General features: G+C 46.2%; 1 protein-coding gene across 4 annotated transcripts in view; it reads right to left on the minus strand.

Annotated features, from left to right (window-relative positions):
* LOC126537845 (uncharacterized transporter YutK-like) overlaps window positions 1-12,885 on the minus strand; it is a 54,989-nt gene that overhangs the window by 18,715 nt on the left and 23,389 nt on the right. For 3 of the 4 annotated variants that reach the window (XM_055074480.1, XM_055074481.1, XM_055074479.1), the window contains 2 exons: window positions 12,513-12,693; window positions 9,160-9,220 (listed from right to left, as the gene is read on the minus strand). In XM_055074480.1, the coding sequence (XP_054930455.1) occupies window positions 9,201-9,220; window positions 12,513-12,693 (201 nt within the window). In that variant the 3' untranslated portion in view covers window positions 9,160-9,200. Of the gene's footprint in view, window positions 1-5,642; window positions 5,732-9,159; window positions 9,221-12,512; window positions 12,694-12,885 lie in introns of those variants that run through there. The other variant, XM_050184917.2, reaches the window with a different exon arrangement.

Raw genomic sequence — 12,885 nt, forward strand, 5'->3', positions numbered from 1 at the left:
CATCTCGACGCACTTTACCCCTTTCACCGTTGCCCACACGAGGGAATTATAAATCCTGTGGAGACAATTGCAAACCCACACCATCACTATTCCGTCACTTCTCAATAAACTATACCTTGATCAATTTCCCAATTCCGGCTGTTATCGTAGCGTAGACCTTTACGCTAACTATAGCGACATACTTCTAGAATGCCTCGACCATCCCCCCTCCCCCCTGCGTTAAGAATGTGGAGGTGTGGGAGCTCCGAGCCGAGTCTGCAGGACGACGTCCAGCGCTCGGCCAGGGAGGTCATGGAGCTCTACCGCGTGTAGACGTGTCTGTCACTTGCCACCCCGGCAGGTACTGCACAGTTCTAATCCTGACAAATAAAGTCGTTCGTTCGTCCACTGAACTGGAGGGTTTTGTCGGTGTTGTAGCTTAGCCTCGGCCTCCGATTGCCGCAGCGCCGCGTCTCGTCGCCCCCGGCGTTGGGCTGCCGCGTGCGCGGTACACTCGGCAGCAAGTTGTCCCTGCGTTTGGACCACGTAGTTGTGTTGTTGCATATGCGGGCTCTCCTTGCTTCAGTGCCATTTGTGTTTCATAGATTTTTCGGCTGACGCGGAGGCATCTTTGCCCGACGTGAGGAACGCAGTGTTGGCTGCAGAAACACCAAACCAACAGGTACTATCATTGCCACCACGTGTCGAAAAACGATGGCAAAAGCTGATAGGGCTTGCATAGCTGTGTTACAGTTTATTCCAGCAAGCAAAGCTTTTTGATCCGAGGTCCTATAATACAGTGCCTTCCATATGCTAGTTTGTGCGATATTGCAGTACAACGCGCCAAGCGCATCAACGTGCTGACTTGGACGTGGGAAATGCTCAAGCATGTTCTATTCCGCCTGCTGGAGCACGTCCCCGTCGTGTAATGGTTAAATGATGGGGTTGCTGTGCCAAGGGTCTCTGTTCGATTCCTGCCGTCAGACAATTTCGGTGTGTGCGTGTGTCTGCGTGTGTGTGCATGCGTGCGCGTGCGAGGTCCCAATAGCACATATCGGCCCACGATAAGTGATGGTCACTCGCTTAAAAAATAAACAGCCGCAAGAGGAAAGATTAATTAAAACGCAACTAGTCCTGTTTATTTATTTATTTATTTATTTATTTATTTATTTATTTATTTATTTATTTATTGTATATTGCCTTAGCAGCAGCTCTAGTATCGATCGCAGCGGTGCAGGTTAAGGCGAGGACTGCCTGGCGCGGAGAACATGATCCATGTTTTGCGGCAAAAACAACGATGGCAACGATGGCAACGATCCCACACGCGGAGCCGCAACGCCCCTGACGCCTCCGCAATTATGCGGTCGCGGTCGCCTTCAAAGGCGACCTCCACACAATAAAATATCCAATGCAAATGAACGTCGTGACATTCATTTCTTAAACTCGTGCATTGCGAAAAAAAGTCAGAACTGCGCGCATTTCGCTCTACCATTGGATTCAAAAGCAAGAAATAATAAAAATTGGCAGGCCCTAAACGCAGTAGAGCAATAGCAAATTCCTCAGAGACGTCTTCAGCAACCGCACAAAAGTGCGCCGCTGACTTGTCAACCTAGTTAGATTTGTTTGAGTTTTTAATTCGAAGTATTATTTGAATCCTTTAGCTACTTTGCGGTTCCTCTCTTGTGGTTTCTTGCACGATGCTCCAGGGTGTGTGAGAGGTCTCGGAGAAGAGTACAGGCAGCAACAGATAACACTAAAGCCTGCGTGTACGTCATCGTCTGATGCGTGATCGTTGAAATGTCTTCGCTATTGTGCTCATGTCGTCGACGACGTCGTCGTCGTCATGTCGTGATCCTCGCTGCCACGGTAACGCCTTCATGGTCACCATCGTCATTACACCATATGACACGAGGGATGTCGCTTGCGTCAAATGTGTTTTAACTGAATTTATTGTCGTTGTTTTCATGCCGTTGGAGGTCGTCAGCGAACTTCGTTCCCGCTGAACAACTGTGCAGGGTCAGTGATTTAGATAGGAGTCTTCAGCAGGCCCCGAATGACATCTCCCACGCAAACTAAAATAGCCTAAAAGCCACAAGTTCAGTTTACGGTCACTGCCGCATAGTGACAGCAAAGAGATATTTCTGGAGCATTTTGTCGCCCTAATAAGCTGTTCTCGAGTTAACGTGCTATTATGACGGTTAACGCGCATTTTAGTCAACCCTGCGCTGTTCCAAGGCTCGCCTTCAAGTTAAGAGCCACTCGTGTCGGCACACTGACAAGTCTATTCAATGGCTCCTTCTTTCGTATTGGTACAGGAAACCTGTTGGGTGAGAATTCCATGTAACATCACGTGCAAGGCTTCGCAGTTTTTAAAGCTATAACTTAACGGGCACCGTCGCGCAGTGAGCACGGCGTAAGCGGTGTTGAGCACGACTTGAAACGAAACGTTGAGTGAAACGTGTCTACCGATCACAACGCGGCACGCGCCGCATTTCTGCCACTCACAGAGCGGCGTGTGCCGCCTGCTTTCTACCAATCACAGCGTGGCGCAGCGCGCAGAATTTCTACCATGCGCGGCAGCGGCAGCGCCGGCCGAGCGGGGTACAGATAAAAAGAACCTGAAAGCCCGCGCTCGTGCATAGCGTGCATAGCGTTCCCCACAAGGGTTTCCCAGTAAATATTACGGTCGCATAACCTACAGTTGCCGAGAAACGTGAGCAGTAGTTGGGAACCATTTAATGCTATCGCGTTCTACTCTTAAAGGCGTAGCTTTCCCAAGTTTTATCGGTCACAGTTAGAGCTCTATTTCCTTTTTAATTTCCTCTATGTTCAGGTATGATCACGCGCATGCCGACTCGCTCGATTTCGCAGTATTCCAGAGTCCTCACTGTTGAGCCTAAAGTCAATCCCCTTAGAAGTTGGTCAAATCTGTAACCCGGCCTGGAAACCCGTGATGAAATTCGTAGCCTGAGGCTGAAGAAACACTACTGGTTCCGCACCGCGCTCGTTGGCTGTGGTACGCGGCTGTGGTACGCGGGCAGTGCACTTCTCGTCAGTGGGGAACTATCTCCGCTCGCACCATCGCAGAATGAGAAACGATGTTGAGAATTAATGGTCAAGTTCTTAACAAGCATTTAGCCATCACCCTAAGAGCGAGCTAGGCAATGTATCAAAAAGGGGGAGAGAGAAGGTCAAGTCAAACGCAGTGAGCTTAACTAGGGACTGAGCCCGGATGGCTATCCTTCCATTGGGAAAGTGAAAAAAGGAGGAAAAGGTTAAGAGAAGGAGAGAAAGTTCGGTGTTCGTGTTCGGAGAGTGTTCGGTGTTCGGTGTTTGATGTTGCGAAAGCTTCAGAAGCACGTTATTTGCTCTGTGTCACAGGTGGTCGCTCAGTCCGGCAGTCTTCAGAAATCGCACCAGCGCTTTTGTGGCTTTCCGCAGCTGAGATATCACGATAGCTCCGCTAGGCTCCTCGTGCGGCTTGCTACTTGCGACCTCAATTTGGGAGGCCTTCCTCAATAATGCCCTTTCTGCCTGCATTGCATAAGAGGATCTTCTGAGTGACTGACTAACCAAAAGAGTAAACCGGCTAATGAGTAATGCCATCCGCTATAAAACGTGCACCGAGTAATTAGGATTCACTGCCCTTTCCCAGAGGCGCGAGGACGAGACACACGAGGCAGAGCTAATCTTATTTTGTGTCCGCTTCTGGTGTGAATGTTTGCGTTAATGCATTTTTTGGCTTGTTAGCATGTAACTGAAAGGCGGGCGGAAAGTGAACGTTTATATCCTATTATATTAAACACCATCACCAGAAATAACGATCATACCAGCCATGTTATTTCCCACTAAGCGTCAGTATCTCGCTTTTGCGTAATATGGTTGGATCTAAGATGATCCAGAACTCACTAGTCGATGTCATGACTGCAAGGTATTCCTGCTTATTAAGCAATGATTGCGAGCATAAGTACGCTTGATTGAGTTATGCGAAAGAAAAAGGCTGAGTGAAGCGCATGTTTTAGACTTTTTTTTAAAGCTGACTGGTGCCCACTGAAATTTGACTGACGTCTTCTGCCCAAGTCCTCATGTCCAGTCATCATGTCCCGAAGGACATGACAAATAGGGTTTGTGAGAAAGCTCAAAAAATGATTTAACGTGAACGATGATGACGTTTTCACAAGCCCCAACAAAAGGCATTGATGGCATTTACGAAGAAACAAGATTACGTATTAGGCCAGGAAAGAGGCACAGACTACTGCTACAACCACAGCAAAGGTTATCCCGCTGGTTCACCGTGCGTCGACTGCACTAAGTCTGATGCTGCCCTAGCAACAGTTGCCGGTTAACTGTATACGCAAGGTATAAAAAATCGAATGTATCAAATAATTCAGCCAAATTTCTACTGGGTAACAGCGCAGGAATACGAACTGAGGCGCAAATACACGCATACACAAGGCGATATATGCTTTCAAATAACAAACGTTTATTTAGCCGGTAGACATCATTTGCATTGACGACTATGACCAACAATAAAAACCGGGCAATTGATGGCACTCCCATTATCTCGTAATTATCGCCCACTCGCTGCAGTTCTTTAGAAACGACGGCTCTTTTTTACACAAAGCAATAGCGGCACAGCGTACACATTTTAGAACGGTACGTGCTATATCCACAACCTCGATAGCCTCTCTGGACTGCACTCATTTACTTCTGCAAATATTCTCGCGTTTCTCGAAGGAGTAGTGATGAAATGTCAGCAACCCCAAATTGAGACGCTGCTCAGTAGTAAGTGTTCGCCCGACCCGTCTCCCAGTCAGGTGCCGCAATGATGCCGGGCACAACCCCAACACTAGGCACACTCCTGCACCTTATCCAGATAAGCTCTCAGCTAATAACGGCATCTTGTTCTACTCAGCCACTAGAATTCGTGGTAATCAAGTCACGCATACCATCGCCGCATGCAGGGAAGTTGACAAGATACATGCAACGGCGGAGCATTTTGCGATTGTTTACGATTGCCAACTTTATCGTCGACATTCGGCGACATGCACCATCCGCTATAACTTAGGTTCCTCGGATGCAGTGACGAGGCACAGTGGTTCGCTGTTTTATTCCTTGATACATATTTTCACTGAAAATCCACTACGCATCGCTGAAGCGCTGCATGGTGTATGCACTTCAGTAACGATATTCCATATGCTTTTTTCTTGCGTTTTCGGTACCTTTATTATGGAAATTTAGCCAAACACATTAATTTTCGCCAAAATGGTAGGTCGAACATACTAATTTATTCACTGAGCTCGGAAAGACTTGATAGGGTTACGATGATGCGATAATATTCAGCATCCACAACTGTAACAAGCACAGTAATGAGTGAAGACTTGCGTCAAGGCTCCCTGGTAATAGAGAGTTAGCAAGGCCACGCCGAGAAATAACTGCACGGGAATCTGGGTAGGATGCACCATACGCCTATAAGCTACCCCTGCTTCGCGCTAACGAAATGCACGTCAATAAATCTTGCAAAAAACGACAAAAGGAAAAGTCATGCGAACTTCGTGACTCATTCCTTGTATAATGATAGTACTTCTGTACAGGGCCATGTCTTATACTTTGGACGTGGCAAATAAGTACACCCAGCCCTTTTCCGTTAACAAGGGTGCCGAGTAAAAATCGCAATAAACAATTATGCACGAGAATGCTTCGCGAAGTGAATGTGATGGTCTTCGTCTTCTGTGATGAGATTGGTGAAAAGCTGAAAAAGAAAACAGAAACTTAGATGCGGCTTTTATTCCGTATTAGCTTTGTTTTGGTTTGTTTCTTATTGTTTTTATTTTTGCATTACATCCAAATCACTCTCGCCTAGTTGTATTGCTTCACTGATATATTATTCTAGTTATTGTATAGTGCTACACCAATGTTCTTCATATTAGGGTGGATGACCTTACTGACTGTACCATGCAATCCGGGATTTCGACCTTTGTCAAGAGACATGTAGTTCATTCTGTTATTTTTTACACTTCGTGGGCACGTTCCATTGGGTACGCCAAGTTTAACTAACGAAGCAGCGCGGCGAAGCAGGCCCCATCGGTGGGCGCCTTATTTCAGGGCACGGCTCTGAATCACCCTAAACATAAGCATTCTCATTTCATGTGGTCTAGGCGCTAAACTCCGTTTTTACCAATCCCTCTGTCACCTATGAGGCACGCTTATTACAGTGTATCAACTTCCAGTCTGACACAGGAGGTCAATCCGTATGCTGTCTTAGTCGCCTTACACAAAAACGACAGTGGCTAGGAGATCGCCACCTCTTCGAACCCCGCAAATTATTTCGTTTTGGGGCGAGAGCTTATGGCGAATTATCTAAGACAAACAGCAATAAGCACTTCCAGTGGTCAGGCACCATTGAGGCGGTTGAGTTTCTCCAGTAGCTGGAGGTCACGACGACTGAGAAACCTGGAAGGTCAAGGCCATTGACAAGCGGCCTTAAGTGGCTCATCAACAGCCAAGCCTTCTGCGCACAATCACATGACACGCCCACTCCCGAGTAAAGTAAACCACTCAGGGTTCCCTTGCTCCCAAAGAGCCTGCATGACCCAAAAGTGGCTGACTGTCATCATTGCGTCACCCCGAATTCGGCGCCCCTAGATACCAACATAAGCCTACTAGGCTTCTATGTATTACCAGCGTCACTGAGAGGGAGGCTTACAAGCACCCACAATAATAAAAACTCGCGAGAAGCTGCATTTGTGCTAGCAGTTCCGAACATTATTACCGCACACTATGCGATCCGAGCATGGAGCCATTATCGAAGTCGAATTCAGTCAGTAATTGAAGTTGAAGTACTGTTTGGACAGCCATAGAAAACAGTGATGAATGAAACAGGCAGTAACAATTTGCTACGAACACGCGTATTTTAATTATTGACTGAAATATTGTGGCTATTCTAGAAGTCCTCACTATATATTCAAATACCTCGTGCACTAGGTATGCATGTCTGAATAAATTAAAGAATTCAAAAAAATTAGAAATGATGTTTGTATTCACTCACTTGTGCAATCTTGGCCTTCGCAAAGATTTACAGAAAGCAGCTTCTAGAAGCTCTCTTACGGCAGCCATAATTTATATCGATTGCTTCTCAAGGTGGATTCCCTTTGGCGTGACGCAACGCTAAGTGTGGCACATGACCGGACCAAGACCATTCATTCGATCAATGTGCTCGGAAACTATGTAACGTGAACGTAACGCGGATGGGCCAAGTGCTATTCCCTCATTCACATCGACTACCCTTGGCCCAGCCAACGAAAAGCAATGAAATTATCATTGAAAATGGTCGATCGAAAATACAGCCCAGGTGCATCAGCAATGTTGCACGGTGCAGAGCACGAAATCCCGCAACAGGACAGCACAGGACAGTGCTGGTCCTGTGCTCTTCCTTGTCCATGTGTGTGTCTTTTTTTGGCACTGTTGAAAATGAAAGTTCATAGTGTTAAGTATCAGTACGGCCAAGGGTATTATTTAGATGTTTACCATGAGGCAACCACCTCATTCATCAGCACCCATCCAGAAGTCAACGCAGCGTTGACGCCGACAGTTGACAGATGATCCCTCTACCTGGACCTGACAACGTGAACTAATTGATGAATACGGCTAACGTCGAATGCTACTGTGGGAACGGCTTCGACCTCGGATTCCCAGATTGCTAAATATGCGGTGACGAAGGTGCAACATCGGAGGCGGAGTTCGGCGGAACGTGCGGAACGGGGCGATATCACGGTTGGGATATTACGACCGATTCGACGATTGTGAATGGCCGCGATACAGTCATCAGATTCCCTAGTCTAGACACCTATATAGAAGGCCAATGTATTGAAAACGGAGACCTTTGGTGCGGTGGGGACTGACGTGTCCTGACGTGAACTGAGACGTTTAATATGCTCCTGCATGGAGTGGGCTCCCGTATTTGGAGCCAGTGTAAAATAGTGTTAAATAAACCATTTTCCTTCATTCCTACTGCCGGATGTACTCGTCAATTAGCTTGGTGGATTCTTGGCCTAAACACCACCTCCAGCCGCAACAAAAGCGAGCGACCTGTGAGGCCCCTGGAGCGCATTTCCAGCGTCTGCGCGCGTGTGAGGTATTTGACGACAGAATGACGGCATTAAGAATAGCAACAATATTTCAGTCAAGAAATCAAAACATTAATTGCAAATGTCTTTACATTGTCTCTTTCAACACTGATTTCTAAGGCTTTTAAACAATATCACTTCAAGCTTCAATTATAAATTGAATTTTAATTCTATAAAAGCTGCATGCTCGAGTGAAATAGTGCGTGTTAATGGTGGGCAGCGCTTGCACAATAGCAGCTTTCAGCGACATTTTGTGGCTACTTGCTGCGACACCTATATACCGCGTGTGCTGAATACTGAGCACATCGCCTCATGTGAGCTGCTCAAGTCTTGCACCACATACTTTTCGAACTGTGCAGTGCTGGACGCTGCCTGTCGACGACTCCACTCAATCAGTGGCTTTACTAATTAAGTGAAAGCGTGTGTCTCACTGCGACATACTGTGACTGTCGTTGCGCTTGTAACTCGCGAAAAAGTGTAGACCTTTACTTTCACACGTACCGTAATACCGGATACATGGATGATAATAGCAAATTTGGTGGCACCTTGGGGAGTTCTCATGACGGTGCGTTGAGTCAATGCGCGCTGAAATATAATTGAAACTAGGGGCGATATTCCAATACACATTTTTCGACGAAGGCAGTCATCCTGAAGGTATTGCTTCGCTCGTTACGTTGTAATCTCCGCAAGAATATTCAGACCACATGCGCTGCTTCGTTGCTTCCTTTCCACAATGTTATCGCGACCTTTCTGTTTTCATCAGCGCCTCTTCAAAGGCGGACCCCTGTTCCATGCAGCCTGGGTTTACAAGAAAGAAAAAGAACTGAGACAGACGTGATCAATCTTCCTTTTCTTTCTTGCTTCGTGATGTTTCTTGCTTCGCCTGTTCTATGTAGGAACTTTTTTCTTGCGTGTAGCAACTACTGAATACACGTATTGCTAAAGATCCCGCCGAGACACCCGATGCTATTACTAGATAGTAAAGCTTGTTCCTACACTTATGGCTGAACTAGTTACGTCGTTGCAAATGTGCGCAGCAAAGGGCTTTACTCACCATTTAACAAACATTTATTGAAGCAAGCGTTCTTCCAGGTCTCATGTGTCGGTGAGGCTGCCTAGTCCGCAAAAGAAGACAAGAAATTTCACATGCAGTCAATGAGAGTCCGGAGACTATTGCACGTGGAACTTTTCGTACGCTTGCTAACACGTTTCCTCTGTTACATTGTGTATTTGAGCTAAAATCCTGGTAATCTATCGAAACAGTGCCGCAGAGATAGATTTGTTTTCGTAGCTACTGCCCATCGCTGGAAATATTGAGCAGTGACAGCGTAATAACTATGTTAATACCTAAAATACCGCTAATTACCTTCAAACCGAATATTTAGGTAGCGTTTAAACACAAAGTGAAGACAGTTGGTGCTCAAGGCACTTCCACTTACCTGGACGACCACCAGCCATGGCGTATTTTCATTCGTTTTATTACCAATTTCTACAGCGTATGAAGAAATTATTCCCGGGAGAAACGCAAGCTCATCTGCATCCTAGAGCCCATGAAAATAAGAAAACTCGATTGTGGCATATCAAAAACTATAAGAAATAGGGTGTGTTATATTTCTTACTTCGACCATTTTAAAAGAAAGGCCACAAAATTTACTGATATAACGGGACTACAGATTAATTATCTGGCCAGGCGGATGTCATTCCCAGGCGTAGCAATCTAGTGACTAATAAACTAATTGCATTAAATAACTTCTGATTTACAAACCTTACGGTCCCCAGTTATGTGGGGCAGATGAAGGAAATTGTCCTAAAAGTTTAATTACAGGTTCCTACATATCAAGATGGCCATGTATGTGCTGGACCAACTAGCCTGATCACTAACATTGCCATAGTCTATGTAGACCCAAAATACCTGGCGTAATATTGTTCGCTCCGTTTACTTGATTACACACGCGGCGCCACGAATTGCGGCTCGCGGTGGAAACCCCCTATTATGCAATATAGGTGGCGCAAAACAAAGCTTCCCTATACAGCGAGATCAAGTGGTTTGCCTCGCCCCAGCTGCTGAAGTGGCTCTTCGTCCAATCGCGAGTTGCATAAGCCGAGAATCGCAACCATCTTTTGCAATTAGCCAAGTGAGCCGGCAGCTTCGGTTTACGCTACGCACAGAGGAGTTTACTGAAGTGACTTCTCACATGTCAAATCATCTTGTACACTTTGTCTAATACAGAAAGCAATCAAAACAACAGCAATTATATTTACAATGTACTAAACATAGCAGAGGCCTGGGGACAATGTTTACGCTACACTTCAACGTCATAGTAGGGTTCTGTGGAGAGCCGCGCTTCGCGTTGCCGCGCGCGTAGTCAGGTAAACTGAACGCATAATTTGACAACAGTTGTTTCAGCCTACGTGGCCACCTTGAAATGTAGAAATGTAGAAACCTGTAACTTGACTATTAAGACGACTTCCCTCGAAGTCGGCGAGGGTGGACATGTGTGTTTGTTGATTGGTCGTCATGGAATGGCATCTGGCACAGTGCAGCAAAGCGCGGACACAAGAAGAAACGACGGACGGACACAGGAGCGTGTGTCCATCTGTCATTTCTTCTTGTGCGCGTGTTTGACTGCGCTGTACCAAATATTGCACCAGATACCGATTCCCTTGCAGTTTCGTGCTGAACATGTGCCGTGAAGTTGGTAACTAAGAGGTTAATGACGTACTTAATTTATTTAGTGAATCGCGATTCCCTGGTGATCCCCTGGTGGTCAATATTAATCAGGAGTTTCTCATTACGGCGTGCTTCATAATCAAATTATAGTTTTGTCGCGTAGAACCCCAGAAATAAATTCGAAATCTGATTCCCACAGCGTCTGCCCCTGTCCGTAGTAGGTTTCTCGTCTTTCCTCGCGTTTTCTCTCTCCTGCAGTCCATCGTGAATTCTTCATTACGTAACATCTAGTTCTCTCTCCACATCCGGATTTTTTTTTTTTTTTTTTTTGCACTTTCCGGAATCTCAGCAGATGGTGTTTCCTGCCTTTTCTCTCCCTCTATCTGTCCTTCACTTTCGTCTATCACGCCTGCACTTTGCATGTCGTGTGTTAATTAGTAACAGGGTTTTTGTGAGAGGGTTCGAGTGCACAGTACATGATAATTGTTTTTAGTAGCATGTTCTCCGCTCTTTTACAGAAGTATTAGTTTCGAATTCGACGCTGGCGATTTCTTTTAGCGTTAAAGCTATGTGTTGATTGATGTATTATAAAAACAAATAAATCTAGCATAGCTATAGAAGTTCTTTATTTCACTCTTTTTTTTCTTTTTTTTTCTTTTGCGATCTTCGTGCATTGATGTATTTTCGAGGCTGTAGACTACAAATGACATTGAATGCAAATGTTTAAGAACACATCGCAGATTTCGTTCCAATGTTTTTGGCATATCCTGACCTTTTCTCGACTCTTAATTTGCCTTGATAAGTTGCTGATTTGGCAATAGTTAAAATCGCTCTCTAGAAGCACCGCTGACCTTTATTTCCACGTTGAGTGACATTAAAGCCGAAACAATACTTTTACGAATGATAGCTATAGGATAATAAAAGTGACTGGAATGAAATGTGGCACGCAGTGTCCTCATATTATTCCTTATGAAATACAATAGCAATGTGAAATAGAGATTCCCTGTTCAATATTAAGTTTTAATGACCAGCAGCACAATCTACGTGCCTTACCCTCTGCCCCTCCTCTACCCTGCCATGTACTCCACACATTCACGCGTGGACGGTGCCTAAGGCAAACAACGCGCCGATGTCGCCTATTCGTTTGCCATCACTTCCAAAATTACAATCAAATGTCTATATAATAAATTTTCTAAGAAATGAACGCGCAAATGCTCTCCCTTTCCGTCTTCATTGTGAAAGAGGCGTCACACGATAGTCTCGTCGAGCCTCGCTATAACGAAATCGCCTCCGATTGGAGAAATCTGCCGCGGTAGCCCAGTGGCTGTGGCGTTGAGCTGCAGGTCGCGGGTTCGATCCCGGCCGCGGTGGCGACGTCCGATGCCGGCGGAATACGAAAAAAGAAAACTTTAGTGTGCCGTGCATTTGGTGCGCGTTAAAGAAGCCTAGGTGGTCAAAATTATTCCAGATTCCTCCACTATGACATGCCCCATAATGAGGTCGTTGTTTCAACGCGCGAAACCCCAGAATTCGCTACAAGCACATCTCTGTTACATGCGAACATCCTCGCGAAAATATTTCTATTTACTTTGTTATATCCGATAATTCGCAATATCCGCGTTCGTTACATCGGTGTTCGATAGTACAAGATAACACCGCAAGCATTTGTGGTCGATCTCTTAGTATCTTCGAGCAACCGTAGGTGGAAGCTAAGGCTGGCGCCCTTTCGCACTCACCGGCTACGCAGGCACTGAGTATGCTTGCCGAGCAGCCGGCCCACAGGGCTCGGAAGGCCAACTCGGAGGCGTCGGACAGGCGACGCGGACACAGCGCGGCCAGGCTGCCCAGCATGACGCCCATTGAACACAGGTTGCCGAAGCCAGACAGCGCGTACGTGGCCAGCATCGCGGAGCGGGCCTGCCGATATGTGAGCGCAGGTGAGCGCACTGTGGGTCAACCAAGGCGCGCGGCATTCGAGGTGCTCGTAATGGACAGCGGTGGAACGTCTGGGGCGAAATTGACATTTAGGGGTGGACCAACAATCTTAGGGTTGGTGAACCTAAATTAGTGGGTGGCCCAACTTTAAATTTAGGGTGACCCAACCTAAAT

The sequence above is a fragment of the Dermacentor andersoni genome, chromosome 4 (genome assembly GCF_023375885.2).
Source record: "Dermacentor andersoni chromosome 4, qqDerAnde1_hic_scaffold, whole genome shotgun sequence".
Lineage (NCBI taxonomy): Eukaryota > Metazoa > Arthropoda > Arachnida > Ixodida > Ixodidae > Dermacentor > Dermacentor andersoni.